The sequence below is a fragment of the Staurois parvus genome, unplaced genomic scaffold (assembly GCF_062004578.1).
Source record: "Staurois parvus isolate SC_StPar_1 unplaced genomic scaffold, SC_StPar_1.0 ptg000249l, whole genome shotgun sequence".
Lineage (NCBI taxonomy): Eukaryota > Metazoa > Chordata > Amphibia > Anura > Ranidae > Staurois > Staurois parvus.
The window spans coordinates 1,154,597-1,176,791 of NW_028318045.1; the positions used below are offsets into that span (position 1 = coordinate 1,154,597).

The window sequence follows — 22,195 nt, forward strand, 5'->3', positions numbered from 1 at the left end:
AGTTTCTGTGCCGAGTGGCTCCCCCTGGCAGAGTCGTGCAAGCGATATGTGGTCACTATGCAGAGGGGAAGCAGCTCGGCACAGGACCTGGAAAATAATAGCTATCACCGACTACTACAATGATTGTCAGCTTTCCCAGAGGTCTATCAGATAAGAAATGTGCATACCTAAATTGGTCTAAGCTGGACCATTGTAAATATGCAATAAAGATCATACCTAGAGTTCAACTTTAAAGCGGAGTTCCACCCAAAAGGGGAAGTTCCGCTTTAAGGACTGCTCCCCCGCTCCCCATTAAGGATTGGTACCTTTGGGGGGTGGGGGGGGGGAGTGGGTACCCAAATCTGACAGGTACCCGCTGCCACGTCTGGTACGATCGGAAGTGGAAGGTGTCCTCCCTCCCTCCCTGTAGTCTGTTGGGACACGTGACAGGTCCCAAAAGACTACAGTACCATTCATGAAGTGCAGCGCTACTAGCGCATGCATAGTGGGTATCTGGCTGTGAAGCCGCAAGCTATCACAGCCGGGTGCTCACACTGAAGATGCCGGCCTCATGGAATACAGGACAGCCGGTGGAACGGGCTGCAGGGGACACACCACGGGACTGAGAGACAGGTATGTGGCTGTTTTTTAAAAGTCAGCAGCTACAGTTTTTGTAGCTACTGACTTTTATTTTTTGACAGGGTGAGTGGAACTCCGCTTTAATGTCTTTCTCCTGCTCACCAGACAGTGTTCATTTGTGGTGATTAGCCCAAATACTGCATCCTGGAAGGAGGTCACATTCTCCTACATGCCCAGAAGGAATGAGTATTAATCAAAGGCTCAGACAGAGCAACTGAAAATTGGAATAGTGCCAGAAAGGCTTTAGCAAGTGGGGTTTATTTAATTAGGAAAAATCTTTATTGAAACTCGAGTGGACAAACCTGGGAAAGTCAGTAATCGTTGTTGCAAATTGCACTTTACTCTTTGATAAACAAAGTGATAACCATAGTAATACTGTAAAGAATAATTCCAGGCATTGGCTTGTTATGCATAGTTACTTTGGTCAAGCTTGAACCAATGTAACTACAGTATGTATATGACACATACCTAGCTGCTGGAAACTGGAAATCACTGAACTGGAGGAGCTGGAGAGGCGGGGCTGATATCCTGCTCTCCACCTTATCCAATCAGAAAACATTTTGAAACCCAGTCTCTAAATGCACCCATGCTGAGCTGATGACCTCCAGTGTTTAGAATGCATCAGGTTGGCTGCTCAGCAGAAACAGGAAACACGTGGAAATCACTGGAGTAGCAGTGTCAGCAAGCTGGACCAATGTAACTATGTATAACATACAGATGCCTAGAATTTTTCTTTAAGTTCTGCATGTCACATCATAATATAAAGCTCTGTCAGACTTACCTGTGTTGTATCCTCTACCAAGAGCTGGCCATGGCCGATGGTTCTTCCACAGATTCCCCAAGTACCAGTCACTCTGATTCTCCACCAGGCCAAGAACCTGTTGTCCTGAAAATAAACAATAGGAGGCGTTACTGAGTCATCTCTATAGACTAACAGAATGTTTGTTGTATTATAAATATATAAGCTATCTGTCTGCTCCAGTTACAGAGGAATCCTTGACCTTTGGACATGAGATCAGCATTGAAGAGCACATAGCAGTCAGGTCCATAAATATTGGGACATCGACACAATTCTAACATTTTTGGCTCTATACACCACCACAATGGATTTGAAATGAAACCAACAAGATGTGCTTTAACTGCAGACTGTCAGCTTTAATTTGAGGGTATTTACATCCAAATCAGGTGAACGGTGTAGGAATTACAACAGTTTGCATATGTGCCTCCCACTTGTTAAGGGACCAAAAGTAATGGGACAGAATAATAATCATAAATCAAACTTTCACTTTTTAATACTTGGTTGCAAATCCTTTGCAGTCAATTACAGCCTGAAGTCTGGAACGCATAGACATCACCAGACGCTGGGTTTCATCCCTGGTGATGCTCTGCCAGGCCTCTACTGCAACTGTCTTCAGTTCCTGCTTGTTCTTGGGGCATTCTCCCTTCAGTTTTGTCTTCAGCAAGTGAAATGCATGCTCAATCGGATTCAGGTCAGGTGATTGACTTGGCCATTGCATAACATTCCACTTCTTTCCCTTAAAAAACTCTTTGGTTGCTTTTGCAGTATGCTTTGGGTCATTGTCCATCTGCACTGTAAAGCGGCGTCCAATGAGTTGTGAAGCATTTGGCTGAATATGAGCAGATAATATTGCCCGAAACACTTCAGAATTCATCCTGCTACTTTTGTCAGCAGTCACATCATCAATAAATACAAGAGAACCAGTTCCATTGGCAGCCATACATGCCCACGCCATGACACTGCCACCACCATGCTTCACTGATGAGGTGGTATGCTTAGGATCATGAGCAGTTCCTTTCCTTCTCCATACTCTTCTCTTCCCATCACTCTGGTACAAGTTGATCTTGGTCTCATCTGTCCATAGGATGTGGTTCCAGAACTGTGAAGGCTTTTTTAGATGTCGTTTGGCAAACTCTAATCTGGCCTTCCTGTTTTTGAGGCTCACCAATGGTTTACATCTTGTGGTGAACCCTCTGTGAAGTCTTCTCTGGTGAAGTCTTCTCTTGATTGTTGACTTTGACACACATACACCTACCTCCTGGAGAGTGTTCTTGATCTGGCCAACTGTTGTGAAGGGTGTTTTCTTCACCAGGGAAAGAATTCTTCGGTCATCCACCACAGTTGTTTTCCGTGGTCTTCCGGGTCTTTTGGTGTTGCTGAGCTCGCCAGTGCGTTCCTTCTTTTTAAGAATGTTCCAAACAGTTGTTTTGGCCACGCCTAATGTTTTTGCTATCTCTCTGATGGATTTGTTTTGTTTTTTCAGCCTAATGATGGCTTGCTTCACTGATAGTGACAGCTCTTTGGATCTCATCTTGAGAGTTGACAGCAACAGATTCCAAATGCAAATAGCACACTTGAAATGAACTCTGGGCCTTTTATCTGCTCATTGTAATTGGGATAATGAGGGAATAACACACACCTGGCCATGGAACAGCTGAGAAGCCAATTGTCCTCTTACTTTTGGTCCCTTAACAAGTGGGAGGCACATATGCAAACTGTTGTAATTCCTACACCGTTCACCTGATTTGGATGTAAATACCCTCAAATTAAAGCTGACAGTCTGCAGTTAAAGCACATCTTGTTTGTTTCATTTAAAATCTATTGTGGTGGTGTATAGAGCCAAAAATGTTAGAATTGTGTTGATGTCCCAATATTTATGGACCTGACTGTAGAGCAGAACTTTGTACAGGAAAAGCATTGAATCCATTCTTTTACTTTTTACAGATCCTAGAACGACTGTTAATATAGGCTTATTGTAACATGGTAATACACAGGTATGTATTATTACTGACGGAGATCATAGCACACCCCCTGGCAAAGCCTTCAGCTACATTTCTCTCCAGAAGGAACCATCTTTTATCAGGTATTATCCAGCGTTACCATCTGCTTCCTGGACTGAGATGTCAGTTCAGAGATTACATAATCAATGTAAATCCTGGTTTACGTGTAGTTCTTGAATGTGTTTACACTAATCTGACACAGACCAACCCCTGCTGCAACCTCTAACCTTGTGACTTACTACATAGTTACAATGTTGCAGTTTGTTCACTGGAGGAGAAGAGACTGAAGAAATGATTCCTCCTGCCTGCAGCCAAGGCAGTTATTTGATTTGAGGTCCGGGACTTTTGCATTATAAATGGTGGCACATTTTTGAAAAATTATATTGTGCTGTATCATGTGACATGTCAGGAATTTATTCGTGCAGACTTGTAAGGTTACTGAAGGTCCACTATGAGGGATGTATTTAAAAATACAGCATGGCCTTATCTTAAATACACATCACTGTGATTACTTTTTGGTCAAGTTGGAGACTTCTAGGGGTTTATTTACTAAACCTGGTTGACTCAGAATCTTGGGCACCTGTGCATGGTAGCCAAGCAGCTTCTAACCTCAGCATGTTCAGTTAAGCTTCAGCAATAAAACCTGGAAGCTGATTGGTTTTTATGCAGAAGTGGACAAGATTCTGAGTCAACCAGGTTTAGTAAATAAACCCCCTAATGTCCACGTCTTTAGCCACAACCCCTCCATTCTGCATTATGTCTGCCACAGGCTCCCTTTATGTAGATGGAGAATGGCCAGCTAATCCCTTTATGAGCTCCTTGTCACACTCAGCCCAGTAAACAAGTTTATTTTGTTTAAACACTGCCTGTGTTCCATCTGTCCGAGGCCATTACATTAACAAGGAGCGATGGTACCCAGCATGCTCTGCAAAGTGCTCAGTGGCATCAATTCCCAGCATTGTTGGGCCAAGTTATTCTCATCTCCGTTACCTGTCGTCCTTAATGCTGTCCTGTTTGTCTGACTTTGTCTGCAACCTTTACCGTTTCATCCCGTTGTCCCTTTCTGATTGAAACTTGGTTCTAATCCAGTATCTGCCATGGGAATCTTTCCTTCAGAATTCATATCTTGTTTTCCAGTGTGTATACTTGGAGTCTTTCATACACAATGAACTTGCGTCAAGAGTTCTATTGACAATTGGTCAGAAATGATCTTTTCCCACTTTTTCATTGGTGAGATCAGCTCTAACTGATCTTCCTATTTATAATAGAGCTCGGGATCATTCATTTCTTCATTTAAAAAGGGATGAGTGAAATTATGAATTCCACAAAATTTGACAAAAGTGTTGACATTTTGTAAAAAGGGAAAGGTGGAATTAAGATGGTTTTTGTTGGGTTTTAAAAAGGAACTCTAGATGCTGTTCACAGAAAAGGGCAGGCAGAGGGCATATGACTAGTCATTAGCAGGGCTGCTGTTAGAAACCATGGGGCCCCTTACAGCTAACCTAACAGGGCCCCCCCCAGCCCACAAAAAAATACAGTTTACTAGGCTTCAGTTATGAATGAACACAATGAGTGATCATACTGATCACTCATTGTGTTCATTCAGGAATGGAAGAGGCTGGCAAATTACTGGAACCGACCCCCTGTATGTTTCTCTCTGCAGCAGCTGAAAGCCAGCTGAGGGCAGGAGAGGAGAAGAACCTAGATTTCAGCTGATGCAGAGAGAGCTATGCAGGGGATTGGTTCCAGTAATTGCCTTGTTCACCCTTCCTGCCCACATCCAATTCACCCAGCTGCCTGGGTGGTACCCCCTTATCCATGGCCCTGGTCATTAGTATTATCTGTGGTCTCCCTGCAGCTGACCTTTTTATCATTAATGATTTACTATACCTTGTTGTTTTTCTGAATGGAGGTATCCATCTTAGTAGAAGCAGGACTTTGCTTCCTCATGTCAGAGACTCCAGCAAGGAGAACAGTTAGCAGCAACTGTCACTGCAAATTTCCTGAGACTTGATGTGTGATACAGCATTAGATCTCACACTAAAGACTACAAAAAGAGTTGTGCCTAGGCACCTTCACATATCCGGAAGTGCAGTGATAGATGAAGTTAAAAAAGGTACATTTTTCAAGGCACTGCTTAGGCCCAGTTAACATTTTTAGATGTTCTCTATAACATAGTAAATCTTCAATTTTAGAGTTCAGTTCCACTTTAAGGGCTCTTTCACACAGGTGGACAAATGGAGCTACAAACAAATGGTTAAGCTTCAGTTTTACCACTTAGCTAAATTCTACCATTGCTGCCAGATGGGACTGTACACACGCCCTGATCATGATGGTTTGCTTTACAGTCGCAACAGTTTCGGTTTGGCTTGCAAAGTTTGACTAATGCTACAAAAACTACCAACATTTTTTCCCCCAAAAAATGGCCTCTCATCACTTATAGCTTTTTTTCATGTATCCATGTATCTGGGGACAAGTGCACATGGGCCCCAAAGAGGAGAGGGCCCACTGTGTACTTACTCCATATATTAGGGATTCGATCCGGGAAGCGCTCCTTGTCGCAACACTGTCCTTTGAAATGGAGCCATGGCCATCACTTGTGTCTGCAGCACACAGGAGATCCTTGTATGCCAGCACTGCACCTACCCTCCTCACCAATTTTTCTTACTAGTCCCCAAAAACGATTCTAAATAATAAAAGGTATTTGTAAAACCTAAGAAAACCAAGTAATAATATTCGATATAAAAGTCTGAGCGATGAGGTGCACGGGTATTTATTGGGTGCAAATCAAAGGCCAGTGCTGGTGCTGACTACATATGACTGCACACACAATTGGTGTGTACGGTCAGCACCTCCCACCAAGCCTGAACATCTTGACAGCTTTCGTCAAGGGTTCCTGGGGGGCGCAACTTATGCTCTTGCACACAAACCCACTGCATTCAGAAAACAGCCTTGTATGTTGTGTGCTGCAGTGCAGTCCATTGGCACCTACTGTACTTGTGTGTTGGACTGCCAAATAAAATGCACCACAATGCATTGCACATAGATGCAATGCCAGTCTAACCATTTCTTTATAAAACTATTACTTAGTAAGAGGAATAAAATAATCGGCAGTTTAAAAGAAATTTACAAACTTCAAAAAAGAAAATTTCAAAAATGACCCAAATTCAATATAGACACCTTTAAATCCTGCTTAAAATTATTTTCTGAAAGAGCAAAACACAGCTTAGAGCTGCACTATTTCATGGACAAAGGATACATCTATAATCACCCATAATGTACATTAACAGAAATGTAACAATTGCGAGCTCTCGTGGAAGTGGCGGGATAGGAGAGGACGAGGCAGATCTATAATTTCTCATGAAAAGCTGCTGTTTCTATGTAATCTGGCTGAATGTGTTAAATTGATATTAAAACGGAAGAAGAGTGAGTGTCGTTACTGGGGATTCTGTTCTATTATCTGTGAAAAGCTTTCACTCCGCTCTGCACATTCTCCCATAGACAATAACAGGGACGAGCGTTTTAGACGTAATTGAATAAGAGATAATGTGGCATATTACAGAGAACTAAGCTGAATGATCGGGAAAAAAAGGGAAAAAAAACCCAGAAAACATACTGCTTCTAGAAAGCTGAAAATATGGCTGAATCTAACGGTGATGGCTAAGCTATTGTTATTGACAGTATAAATGCATTTCAGGTAATAATCACACCATTTACATGAAAGGCATTTGTGATGTGGCACATTTTTATTTGTCATGCCATAATTTCAACCTGACATTTCTCTTTTCAAGGTATTTTATTGATATTAGAAATACAAATAAAATAAGAAGTACAAATTGAAGTAGCTTGCATATGCATGTACTCACACATTAATCGTATATCCTTTTCTTTTCCCTCCCATGACACACATGTTGTAGTCTAGGTTCACACCTAAGCGTTGTCTATTGCGTTTTGAGTTTTGCAGAAACGCATAGCAATCCATTTAACATGATTTCCTATGGGACAAGTTCACGTTTTTATGGAAAGGGTCAGGGAGTTTTTTTCAACAGAAATACTGCTACAGGGTGGCATGGGTTCTCAAAATCACACACACACACATATATATATATATATATATATATATATATATATATATATATATGTGATTTTGCAATTCTGGGTAGGGGGCCATTCGCGGCCTCGGCTGTCAATCACTGGGTCCCAGCCAATGATTTCCCGCCGACACCAAGCGATCTCCGAGGATTTCCGACGGGGGAGAGACCTGTATGTAAGGAATACAGATCTCTCCACTGTCAGCTCCAGCACACTGCTTTGTATGGCTCTGCATAGCAAAACCATACAAATCATTGTACATCTTACAGTGAAACAGACACACAGCACACATAGTAAAACAGCACACAGTTAACCATTTGATCGCCACAGATGTTAACCCCTTCATAGTACAGTGTCAGTGCTTTTTATTAGCACTGATCATTGTATTGATGTCACTGGGGATGTCAGTAACACCAAGTCAGTTGCCCCCCAGTGTCAGGATGCCCACCGCAGTCCTGCTATGTCGCTGATCGTTGCCATTACTAGTAAAAGGGAAAAAAAATTCCAGTATATATACTGACATTTGTAAATGCTATAACTTTCATGTAAACCAATTAATGTACACGTATTGGGATTTTTCTTTTTAGCAAAGATGTCAGAATACATTTTGGCCTAAATTTATGAAGAAATTAGATTTTTAACATTTTTTTACTGGACATGTTTAATAGCAAAAAGTCAAAAATATTGTTTTTTTTTCTCAAAATTATCAGTGTTTTTTTTTAATTTTATAGCACAAAAATTAAAAAACACACAGGCGATTAAATACCACCGAAAGAAAGCTCTATCAGTGGAAAAAAAGGACGAAAATTTCATTTGGGTGTAGCATTGCATGACTGCACAATTGTCAGTTAAAGTAACACAGCGCTGTATCGCAAAAAAATGGCCTGGTCAGGAAGGGTGGTAAATCCTCTGGAGGGCAAGTGGTTAAACGCAAAACGCTGCATTTTTGGTTCTATAGGCATCAATGGAGAAAATCATGTAGTGCGTTACTGATGCGCTTTGACTCATTTTTGATGCGTTTTAATCTGTCCAGCAACAAGTTGGATAAACCCCCCCACAAAACTCATTAAAAACACGGCAAAGAGGCACCTCAAATGTATTGCAGAAACGGATTAAACGCAAACTGCATAGGTGTGAACCTATCTTTAGCCCGGGTTCACACTGATGCGGTGCGGCACATCACATGTAATTCACACAGGAACTGAAACTGCATTCTTTTGCAAATCATATGCAATTTCTGTGCGGTGCAGTTTGAGCCATACATTTTGTATGGCTCAAATTGCACCGCATCCGCACCAAAAAGTGCAGGACCCTTTTTTTGTCCACACCAGAATCGGATCGCATGGGTGTGCACCTCCAATGCGATCTGATTCTGCACCGCATTTTGAAAACTGATTTTGGATTGTCGTTAACTTAAAATACACACCCGCAGTGATTCGTATGAATGGGGTGCGATTATGATGCGGTGCGAAAAGTGCACAGAATCCGATGCAAATTCTGCACCGCACCAGTGTGAACCCAGGCTTTAAGAGGTTGAAACGCATGGACACATAGAGGTTGATTTACTAAAGCTTGAGAGTGCAAAATCTGGTGCAGCTCTGCATACAAACTAATCAGCTTCCAGGTTTTTTTTTTTTTTGTCAAAGCCAATTGAACAAGCTGAAGTTAGAAGCTGATTGGTTTCTATGCACAGCTGCACCAGACTGTGCACGCTCCAGTTTCAGTAAATCAACCCCATAATATACAAGCTATACTATTAATACATTACACATGAAGGATATAGTAAACCTAAAGGAGCTCCGCAATATCTAGGGCAGCTTCCATCCATGAACTCCATATCTTGGCAAACGTAGTTGGACATATTTCTACTGATACTCATTTGTTTATACCCAGGCAGTGTTCTATTAATAATAAAACAAAAGTCTTTGGATCTGGCGTTAATGGGCCTGTCCACTTTGGATCTCATTCACACAAGCATGATAAAATACTGATGCCTATGTAGGATCTTGCTGGTAGAAAACTTCTAGCTCTGCCCCCTAAGGAGGAACTACTTCACCCCAACAAACACCAGATGCAGAGGTACCTTTCAATACTGGTTAAATGGTTAGCCTTTCCACCTGGCAGTACTAGGGTTGTTGGTTCAAATCCCAACCATGGCACCACCTGTCTGGAGTTTGTATGTTCTCCCTGTGCCTGTGCAGGTTTCCTTCAGGTACTCTGGTTTCCTCCAACACTCCAAAGACATGCTGGTAGGTGTACTGGACCTTGTATAAATTGGCCCTAGTATGTGTATGTAAGTTAGGGGCCTTAGATTGTACGCCCCTTGAGGGTTAGGGCATGTACAATATATATGTAAAGTACCTGAAATAAACAATAAAATACTGGCCAATAAGAGCTGGAATGAAGCATGTAGATGTCCAATCCATTTGGCAGAGGGGAACAATGTTTGTTTTTCTGAGTGTGATCACTTATGCTGCCCACCCTGGCATCATCCACTTCCATGGTGCAGGCAAGCGGGCTACCCAAAAGCACCATAATAACCAATGATACCTTGTAGCCAGGGCACCTACACCAAGAAAATGCCTGCTGCCGCACAGTGCTGTTACTATTTTTTTTTTGCCTAACCCTCTACACCCTGATGTGTATGGGGGTACCACATACTCCAGGCTGGGAACTGTTGCTATAAAGCATTGCAGTCTCATGTTTCACTGCCTCTAACATCTACAATGTTGTATTTGTTGTACTTGGGATACCATGTATGACTTATCACTTACAGTTACATTCACTGATACTTTGTTCATTAAACCCAAAATCAAATATTTATTATATTGCAGCTCACCACTAGATGTGATGGCTGCATTCATTTTCTGTTTTAGGCTTTCTTTTCTTTACTTTCACCAGGTGATCCTAACTGTTTTTTAACAGAACAAGTTGCCCTGCAGATGTAGCAGTTAGAGGGTTGAGACAATCCATTTACCACTAACAGTGGTCAGTTTATTTGTATTTATGTAAAACCTTTATCCCAAAAGGAACAGAACTGCTGCTGTAGCTGCTTATATTTGTCAGTGTACCTAAATATCCTGTGTTATTAAATGTGTTACTGGCCAGACCACCTGGAGGAAACTAAGGGGAAAAAAGACTAAAGAAAAAAAAGCTAATGCAAACACCAAATCTAATGATTAGTAAGTACATTTTGCTCCAGGGCAACTGCCCCCTTTGTCCCTGTCCCACCACTGTTTATTTCCCTGTCAATGAACAAAATCAAATCTAAAAACAAATTATTTTCTTTATCACAGTTCATAGCAAATGATAAATTCAAGTCATTTGAATTCAATTTTGCCATTATTTGAAGGGGGTTCCTATGTATGTATGATAATGTAATGACATTACATGTATGTATGTAACTTACATATCATGTGTTTCTTAACAACATTATTATTGCCACTTGAACTGCATGTGTATCCTTAAAAAAAGTAGACATTGGTTGAAAATCTGCATATGCAAGATTCTTTGTGACATATGCATTAATGAATCAGGGATGTGCAATTCATATCGCCCAACGCCAGAGACATGCAGTTCCGGGCTCCGGGCAGGTAGTTTTTTTTTTGCCTTTAGCTCTGCTGTGGGCAAGCAGCAGGGCTCACCTCTCCGGTGGAAGCATTCAGGTGTCAGCGCTGCCGACCCGATTACTTCCACACAGCCCACAGTGCCAGCCTCTCCCCCCTGCTCACTATATGTCCCGGGCTCCCCTTGCCCATCTGCGCGCTCGGGACTGGTTCAATGGGTGACAGCGGGATGTGGTATAGCGGAGGTAGGAGAGTGGACACATCTGCTCCCCTTCCCTTCTTGTCCTGACCCAGAAGTGATGTGACATCACTTCCAGGTCCCCGATAACAGATTCCCGGTCATTGAGGCCGGGAAAGAATGTAATGTGGTGCGATATGCACTGCATTACATTCAGGGGAGCACAGGGGAGATATCCAGGATGTCTCAAAAAAGAGAACCTGTCACAAAAAAACACTAAAGTAAAACATTTTTTTCTTTTTTTTAAATTTAAATAAGCATATAACCCCCCCCCCCAAAACATTTTTTCAAGGCCCCCACATATATACGCACACACAAACGTAAAAGTACGCGCTGGGGCGCCCACACATGAGAACGTCGATTGCGATACACATGTTACACACCGTGCACGCCAGAATGAGAGCAATAATTCTAGCACCAGATCACCTCCATAATGCTAAACTAATGACCTATACGGGGCATTAAAAGCGCCACCTATAGAAAATATAGGGTCCTAAAGTTTGTTGCCATTTCACAAAGTGCACGCAAATTGAAGATTTGATATGTTGGATATCTATTTACTCTAAGCAACCTCGACTTTTATATTTTACAAAAAATTGGATAATGTATTGCTTTTTGTGTCCTAAAATTAACAAGTGTATTTTTTATTGAAATTTTGCATTTCCTAGACCTTTGTGATAATATCATGTGACATAAAAAATTTAAACTACCGCTATTTTATTCTCTAGGATCTCTGATTTCAGAAAATATATAATATTCAGGGTTTTGTGTAATCTTCAGGCTTTAAATGATTTTTTAAACGTGTGCAAAAAACGCAAAAACAGCTCTGGCAGCGAAAGGGATAAAGGATAAGCCTGGCACTCCCATTTCCTGACGAGCAGACAATCGGTGCTCGTTACACTGCAAGGTCTCTTCCCTCCCTGCTAGTTTCCGGGTACGGTGCTGGAGAGAGGCAGGGAGGGAGGAGGAGATAAACAGCGCAATGTTAACAATATTAAACGTTTAAGTCGCCATAGAGCCCCTTTTGTTTTTAAAAGCCCCAGACAATACTTAAAGCAGATTTAAATACGGTTTGGGTAATTTGTTTTTTTTTATCAGGACAAGTAGATTGTCATGAGGGACAAGTAGATTGGGACACCAACTTAGTCCCTGGAAAGTAGTTTTTTCAAAAATTTCCACACCCCTGATGATGTTGCAATAGATGTATGATCTTGACCAAGTACATTTAGGGCTCATGCACACTGTGTGCGGTGACCTGCGTTTTTCTGCACTGGAAGACCTAAGTCACCGCTAGGGCACATAGAAATCAATGACTTTCTATGTGTCCTATTCGAACCATAATGCTGGTGTGGTGTGTGGTGCATTGCTGTGTGGAAAAATGAAGCATGATTGAATTTCTCTAGCACTGCACTGGATGGCACCGCATGTCATGAATAAAGTGTCACTATGTGACACTTAAAATAAAGTTAAAAAAAAGCAGTTCGAAGTGCTGAAACATGCATGGCACATCTCCTTGCCAGAGCTGTCACTGCGCTAGCATACACAATAAAACGCTGTTTTGTACCATGCAGGTTAGCATGAACCTAAGCAAGCCATAGATGGCGCAAATTTCTTGGTTGCGAAAAAGAAATTTGCATAATTCAACCATCAACACAGATGATGCTGCCAGGGGAATCCCTCCTGCCGAGCTATTGTCCTCTCCCTGCAGGGGGGCAGGCAGCCCTCCCAGCTGGAAGAAGACAGTGATTATTGCTAGCAGCTATAGCAGCCACTAGCGATAATTGAAAGTGAATCCAGCAGGCTGGTTGTACCCAAGTTGATCAATCGATCAGCCTGGTACATTTAGCCTTCCCATGCTTGGTTCAAATCTGCCGGTTCAGCAAGACTATGGCCGGCCCTAGTCTTAGAACTGTATTCTGCCAATAGCACTCAGTTTAATGTGAGGAAATAAATCATTGGGCTCATTCACAGTCCAGTGACCTTTGTATTTCTTCAGTGGATAATCGCATGTCACTGCTAGGGCACATAGATAACATTGTTTTCCTATGTGCCTCATTCATACTAGAATGTTGTGTTTGGTGCAGTGCATTTTGGTAAACTACTGAAACATACAGTATATAAACTTCACTGCAATGCAGTGCATATTAACACATTTAAGTGCAAAGCAATCCAACTGAACTGACAAAAAATAACTGATTTTTTTACACTCTCCTCTCACAGCAGGATCTGGAAATGATGTAATAGGAAACAAATAGGACTTCAAATTGCTCATCAGTGGATGGACATTAAAATGCATACCAATGCATAGAAATACAATGTTTATAAATGCAACACAAAGCGCATAAAAATCTATACACTTAACATGCATTTTAGTGCGTTTTTATGTGCAGTATAGTATGAAGGGAAACACTTTTATTCATGTGTCTGTCTGCATGTTAGCATACTATAAATGCCCTCTCATTTAACTTTTTTCTGGGGTTTTGCATTACTTTTTGTGGGAATATTGTGTCCAAAAAGGTGAATTATTTCCTTTGACTTCCCTTTTTTTTATACATGTCATCTCTCTGTCATTCTGCTTTCTCTGTTGACTTCAATCAGCATGTTTCTTGTCAGTACATTAACTAATTGGTCCTTGTTCTGCTTCTTCTTCACCCTGCTGTACAGGGACTGCAAGAGGCTAATACCAGGTAATATCCAAGTTCTTACACTGCTTGCACTTAAGGGATGTATTGATCTGTTTATGTGTCTTTTATGTCTGCCTGGAGTTAAAGCAGAACGGTCCACATTTGGACCATTTTATTTTTGGGGGAGCAGATTTTGCCAGGCACCCTCTCCCACTTCCACCTGGATCACTTATGCAATCTGAGCGGAAGTTCGCAAACCCCCCCTTTGCCCACAGCCTTCTGGGACATGTCACAAGTCCCAGAAGTCTGCAGGACCATTCACAAAGCGCTGGGTGACTTGCGCATGAGCAATGTGAAGCCAGCTGTGAAGCTGCAGGGAATCACAGCCGGCTCCCCATATTAACCACTTGCTAACCACAGATAGCCGAATGATGGTTACACTGCAGCTGGCCAGTTCTGGGAGGACGTCATATGACGTCCTCCCAGAACGCACCCTCCTGCGCGCCTCCAGTGGCGCGAACCCGGCGATCTCCATGATCGTTGTGTCCTATGGACACAGCTGATCACGTGATGTATAAAAGGCCAATCACAGCAGCCTTTTACTACGTGATCAGCCGTGTCCAATGACATAGATCACCAGTAAATGCAGTTGTCGGTTATTGGCTGCACTTTCCTCACGCTGTCAGAGGACGGATCAGCACCGATCATCAGGGCACTGATGATCAGTGCCCTGATGATCAGAGCCCAGCAGCGCCACCCACCAGTGCCCATCAGTGCCACCCACCTGTACCCAGCAGTGCCACCCATCAGTGCACAGCAGTGCCGCCAGTTAATGCCACCCATCAGTGCCGCCTATTAATGCCCATTATTGTTGCCTATCAGTGTCCATCGTTGTTGCATATCAGTGCCAGCTCATCAGTGCCGCCTATCAGTGCTGCCTATTAATGCCCATCAGTGCTGCCTATCAGTGCCCATCATTGTTTCATATCAGTGCCAGCTCATCAGTGCCGCCTATCAGTGCTGCTTATCAGTGCAGCCTCATCAACGCACATCAGTGTAGGAGAAAAATTACCTGTTTGCTAAATTTTATAATAGAAACAAAGAAAAACTCTTTTTTTGTTTATAGCGCAAAAAATAAAACAACCAGCGGCAAGTACATAACACCAAAAGAAAGCTCTATTTCTGTGAAAAAAGTATAAAAATTTCATATGGGTACAGATTTGCATGACCGTGCAATTGTCATTCAAAGTGCGACAGCACTGAAATCTGAAAATTGGCCTGGGCAGGAAGAGGGTATAAGTGCCCGGTAGGCAAGTGGGTAAATATCCCAGCCCTGGGAACCCAAAGACCATCAAAGAACCAGTCCGGGTGAAGACAGCGCTAGATCCTTGCACAGGTAAGAGTCCTTTTATTAAAAGTCAGCAGCTGCAGTATTTGTAGCTGCTGACTTTTAATGTTTTTGAGGCTGAAGCTCCTCTTTAACAAGCAGAAATGTGATGATAGGCCCACTTTAAGATTGTGTTCTATGCAACAACTTTTCACTTTTACCCATTTAGCCTTTTTTGTGCTAGTCATATTTTACTTCTATTTAGAGATGCACTCAGTTGTATACCCATAAAATACAGAAAAGATGCACCACTGTAACAACAGAGATGCAAAGATGAAAAGCACAGAGCCGAAGATGGAAGATAAAAGATTTCTAGCTGGTGCTGAGAGGGAACTCAGGACTATCCTGGGAACGCCGGGGCTGTCTGGAGATACACGGCCTGATTGTGAAGTGCTATGGGAGGACTGTCATGTATTTTTTAAACACTTTTTTTAGCAAAATGTCACTGTCACCTTTTAATAAACATTTTTATAATCCACTTCATGACCTTTAAATGTCTTTATAATAAAATGGCTGCTGAGCTTTTTTATTATTTACATTTTACAAGATAAGAATATCTTTCTCTCCGCTTGTCTGCCAGAAACATTCCTCTGAACATCACTTTTAATGAGAAGAGTGAAAAATTAAAACTCACTGAATATTTATAAAGACGCTTCACATTCCATTCGTCTCCTTTGAAAAAACACTGTCTGGAGGTGGCCTTGTTTTCAGCTTGTCAAAGGGAGTTTCAGAGGATTTTTAACAGCAAATTGTTATAAAGCGGTCCCGACCCAAGTAGTTTTGGGGCCCTTAACCTTTTTTTTTCTTCCACCCTCCTCTGAATCCCATCATTCTGTGCTAACACTAACCTCAAAGATGTCATTTACAACAAAATTATTCTTGACTGATGTTATTACGAAGTATTTGAGTTACTTACCTGTCTGTCACCAATGAAATTAAATCTTCCTGGGCTCATGTAGACTCTGAGGTTGAGTTTGACCTGTCTTGCATTGCATTTCTTTGGACGCTGTAGATCCTACTGAGATGTGTTTGCTTTACAGGCAAAACAGTTTAAATGCTACATCTTATGTTCAAGCACATGTGTTCGGGCAGTGCTGCGTTCAAATGCAAAGGCCACATTTGACAGAGCCCTTCTGCTTTTTTCGTGCACAGCAATGCAATCGAGTCATTAAATTACCACCCCCCTTGTCCACTCATCTTTCCTTTGCCACCATTGTGTATGACCATCTAGAGAAAATATGGATATTGGAAGGCATGTGACCGTCTGTCCTCCCTCTCACGATGCACCCACAGGGATGATATCTTGGTACCAGAGCTGTCACATGGCTGCAAGGAGATAGTCCTTTGCCCTGCGTAAGCTATGGTCAGAGCAACTTAGGGCATACACAATGCTTCTCCAATATAGGGAATAGCAGTCAGCATTTTTAACATCCCAGAGCAATACCAAATTCCTAAACACGTGCAACAAAACTATGATTTCACCTAAAAATAAATAAATAAATTATATATATATATATATATATATATATATATATATACAGTTGCAAGAAAAAGTATGTGAACCCCTTGGGATTACGTGGAGTTTTGCATGAATTGGGCATAAAATGCGTTCTGAACGTCATCTAAGTCACAAAAATAGAAGAACACAGTCTGCTGAACATAATACTACACAAACATTAGATGTTGCCATGGTTTAATTGCACATAACATGTAAACATTCACAGTGCAGGGAGGAAAAAGTATGTGAACCTTTGGAATTAATAACTGGTTGACCCTCCTTTGGTAGCAATAACCTCAACCAAACGTTTCCTGTAGTTGCAGATCAGACCTGCACAACGATCTGGAGTAATTTTGGACCACTCCTCTTCACAAAACTGTTTCAGTGTAGCAATATTCTTGGGATGTCTGGTGTGAATCGCTCTCTTAAGGTCATGCCACAGCATTTCAATCGGGTTGAGGTCAGGACCCTGACTGGGCCACTCCAGAAGGCGTATTCTGTGCTGTTGCAGCCATTGTTTTGTTGAATTACTTGTATGCTTTGGGTCATTGTCCTGTTGCATCACCCATCCTCTGCGGAGCTTCAGTTGGCGGACAGATGGTCGTACGTTTTCCTGCAAAATGTCTTGATAAACTCTGGAATTCATTTTCCCATCAGTGACAACAATCCGTCCAGGCCCTGAGGCAGCAAAGCAGCCCCAAACCATGATGCTCCCTCCGCCATGTTTTACAGTGGGGATGAGGTTTTGATGTTGGTGTGCTGTGCCTTTTTTTCTCCACACATAGTGTTGTGTGTTCTTCCAAAACAACTCAATCTTGGTTTCATCTCTCCACGGTATATTTTGCCAGTAGTGCTGTGGAACATCCAGGTGCTCTTTTGCAAACTTCAAATGTGCTGCAATATTCTTTTTGGACAGCAATGGCTTCCTCCATGGTGTCCTCCCATGTACTCCATTCTTGTTTAATGTTTTCCTTATTGTAGATGTGTCAACAAAAATGTTAGCATGTGCCAGAGATTTCTGTAGATCTTTAGCTGACACTCTGGGATTCTTCTTTACCTCATGCAGCATTCTGCGCTGTGCTCTTGCAGTCATTTTTACAGGACGACCACGCCTAGGGAGAGTAGCAACAGTGCTAAACTTTCTCCATTTGTAGACAGTCTGTCTTACCGTGGACACATGAACATCAAGGCTTTTGGAGATACTTTTGTAACCCTTTCCAGCTTCATGCAAGTCAACAATTCTTGATCGTAGGTCTTCTGAGAGCTCTTTTCTGCAAGGCATGGTTCACATCAGAAAGTGCTTCTTGAAACCAGTAAACCCAAAACAGGTGTGTGTTTTTTAAGGGCAGGACAGCTGTCAGCAACACATCCAATATCATCACACTGATTGGAGTCAAGGTTGGCTCACTCCTGGCTCCAATTAGCTCTGGGAGAAGTCATTAAGCTAGGGCCTCACATACTTTTTCCTCCCTGCACTGTGAATGTTTACATGTTATGTGCAATTAAACCATGGCAACATCTAATGTTTGTGTAGTATTATGTTCAGCAGACTGTGTTCTTCTATTGTTGTGACTTAGATGACGTTCAGAGCACATTTTATGCCCAATTCATGCAAAACTCCACGTAATCCCAAAGGGTTCACATACTTTTTCTTGCAACTGTATATATATATACACATACATACACACACACATCACCATTTTTCTCAGTAAATATATTTCTAAAAGTGCTATTGACATGACATGTTAACCACATGTCGGTAATAACCCATGCAATCCATACATACAAAGAAACCAAAATAAATAAGTTCAGAATTAAGTTATATGTAAAAATGGAATGGCACAGGGAAAAAGTATTGAACACGCTAACTGAAATTTATTTAATACTTCTTACAAAATCCTTTGTTGGTAATGACAGCTTCAAGACGCCTCCTGTATGGAGAAACTAGTCACATGCATTGCTCAGGTGTGATTTTGGCCCATTCTTCCACACAGTCTTCTATTGGCCTTTTCTGTGAACTCTGATCTTTAGTTCTTTTCTTAGATTTTCTATTGGATTCAAGTCAGGTGATTGGCTGGGCCATTCTAGCAGCTTTATTTTCTTTCTTTGAAAGCAGCTGAGAGTTTCCTTAGCTTTGTGTTTGGGATCATTGTCTTGCTGAACCCTCATTTCATCTTCATCATCCTGGTAGATGGCAGCAGATTTTTATCAAGAATGTCTTGGTACATTTTGCCATTCATCCCTCAATGACATGAAGTTTACTACTACCGTATGCTGAAAACAGCCCCACACCATGATGTTTCCATCTCCAAACTTCACTATTGGTCTCATCTGACTATTGCTTTCTAATTACTGATAGATTTCAGCTGGTGTCTTGGCTTTCCATTCCTTTTAGCACCCTTATTTCTTCATGTGTTCAATACTTTTTCCCTGTGTCATTCCATTTTATTACACATAACTTAAATTCTGAACTGATTTATTTTGATTTCTTTGTTTGTATGGATTGCATGGGTTGTTACCGATGTGGTGAAAATTTCATGTCAACAGCACCTTTGGAAATATATTTACTGAGAAAAATGGTGACATGTTCAAAACTTATTTTACCTGCTGTATATATATATATATATATATATATATATATATATATACATTCATTCCTTGGCTGCAAGAAGTGATTGTGCCTATACTGAGTTACTGAGTGATGCAATCTGGTAGAGTTTTGTCATCAGTCTACTGCACACAGTAATGACTTAGACCAGTGGTCCCCACAGGGATGATGCAGCACTTTGCTAACCTTTACTTGGTCCTTGGACCACTATTCCTTCCATGGACACCTATAGTGGGATAAAATCCCTCTCACTGACACTAATAATGGGGCACTATTCTGCCCACTGACACCAATGATGGGGCACTATTCCACCCACTGACACCAATGATGGGGCACTATTCTGCCCAATCTCACCAATGATGGGCACTATTCTTTTGACATATACCACTGATGGGGCACTATTCATTTGACATATGCCAATGATGTGGAACTATTCCTTTGACATATACCGATGATGGGGCACTATTCCTTTGACTAATACCAGTGATGGGGAACTTTTCCTCTGACTAACACTAATGATGGGACACTCTTCCTTTCACTAATACCAGTGATGGGGCAGTATTCCTCCAACTAATACTAATGATGGGGCACTATTCCTTTGACTAATACCAATGATGGGGCAATATTCCTTCAACTAACACTAATGATACGGCACTATTCCTCTGACTAATACCAATGATTAAGCACTATTCCTCCAATTAATACTAATGATGGGGAACTATTCCTCTGGCTAATGCCAATAATGGGACACTATTCCTTTGACTATGGCCAATGATGGGGCTCTATCCTCCGAATAATAACAATTAGGGAGCACAATAACTTTGACTAATACTTTGACTAATACAAATGATGGGGCACTATTCCTTTGACTAATACAAATGGTGGGGTAGCATGCCTCCTCCCTCTGACCACAGGTGCTATGCACTTTTTTTACTCGCACTGACAGCCAAACCTGAAGCATTGTTACTCTCACTGATATGTGGACAATTTCTACTTCCACCAGCCAAAATTGCCCCCCCCCCCCCCCCGTGTGTTAAGCAGGGTATACTGAGACCAAAAATTAGCTGGTTCAGCAGGAACTGGCCAACTTTTGGTCCACCTGTAACTGCTTATGTTGAACAGTTATGATTGAAAACCAGCATCCAATCAGCGATTGCAGCCAATGGCTACAAGCGTTGACCTGTGTATTCTGGCGAGGGGGACACCCTGTTGTCAACCCGCTGAACAAAAAAAAAAAACTGAACATGTATACGCTGCTTTAAAGACAACAAACTGGCCCTTTGCATCAAGTTACAAAGTGAAAGGTAGCTAGAGGCTGATCGCGTGAGGCATGAATGCACAGCCCACAACAACAAAAACTACTGTAAGACACCAAGCTTTATATAACTGTGTCAATTTGAAGCCAGCATCTCAGTTTAGAAAGTAGAGGGTGACTTTGGATGATGCCTAAACAAAGATGGCTCCGTCCCTCTGGAGAGAAATGCAGGTGAAGACATTGTTGGGAGAGTACTGTGATCTGAGAGGTGAGAAGTAGTAAATATCTGGAAGCATTACACATTTTAAAAAAAAAGTCTGCTTTAAAGCATATATTCTCTTTCTCTTATTTTTATACTTTTTTTATGCTATGACTATCCCTCTCAGTTTCATACCTTGCCACTGACTGATTCTGGTCAAGACAGCGAAGCAGAAAAATAAAACGAAGAATATAAGCTACAATACTACTGAACAGATATTTTAATTGAAGAACAATAAGAGACGTGAGATGGAGAGGAATGGTGAGTTGAAATGAGGTCTTCCCAGGTTGTAAGTAATGTTATTACAGCGATGATTGCTAAGGAGGGACGGCATACTCTGCTCTGACGGGCTATGACCAATAATTAAGATGTGAACAATTATGCTGCTGGCTGGCTCTGAAGTTTAGGGACCTGAGCTTATTCCCAGTGAAGCACAAGATAATCGGCAGAATCAGACAGCTTGTCAGACACGGAAGCGGGGAGCTGCCGAATGTGCTGTACACCGTTCATGTATTTCTGGAAAAGGTTTACAAGGAACAGCAGAAACATTGGAGGCTCTAGTTAGAGGACTTTCACATGTCACTGCCATTTGATACCAGCGTAACATACACGGCAGCCAGCTCATCCCGCTGATGACATTAAAGTGGAACTGAACTCAAAAGGTTGCAATGTCATAGGGACCATTAAGAAACGTTAACCTACCTAAGCTGCACCCCGAAATGTTGTCTGGAATTCCTTCAGAAAATTGACAGTGGACTTTCTAGTATGTAAGTGTGCCCAGGCACTCCTGTGTCTTTAGCCTCAGAACTGTATATCTGTAGTGTGAGATCTAAGGCACTGCTGCCTCTGATTGGAAATGTGATGCTCACCATTCTCCTTGCTGGAGGCTCTGGCAGGAAGCAAATCCCTGCCCCTTGCAAGACGACTGCCTCCATATAGAGGACAACAATGTAGAACAAGACGTGGTAAGTCATTAATGGGAAAAATATCAACTGCAGCGGAACCAATACTGGTTAAATGGTCTTGTGACAGCACGTTTTTGAGTACAGCTTTGATGGTTTCGTTTGTCTTTAAAGTGGAGCTCCAGTCCCCCCCCAAATAAAAGTCAGCAGCTACAAATACTGTTGTATTAGATATTTTTGCCCTTTACATTCCTATAGCTGTAAGGCAGGGAATGTCTCAGCTGTCCATGATTGGCTGCCAGCTTTAAGCCCCGGTTCACATACGTGCGTTCCTGCGGTCCGCATTTTG

At 41.9% G+C, this 22,195-nt stretch overlaps 1 protein-coding gene across 1 annotated transcript in view; it reads right to left on the reverse strand.

Moving 5' to 3' along the window:
* The window catches only part of LARGE1 (LARGE xylosyl- and glucuronyltransferase 1), a 580,120-nt gene that overhangs the window by 91,640 nt on the left and 466,285 nt on the right, over nt 1–22,195 (reverse strand). Inside the window, exon 8 of the mRNA XM_089680649.1 lies at nt 1,400–1,504. Coding sequence (XP_089536775.1) covers nt 1,400–1,504 — 105 coding nt within the window. The remainder of the gene's footprint in view (nt 1–1,399; nt 1,505–22,195) is intronic.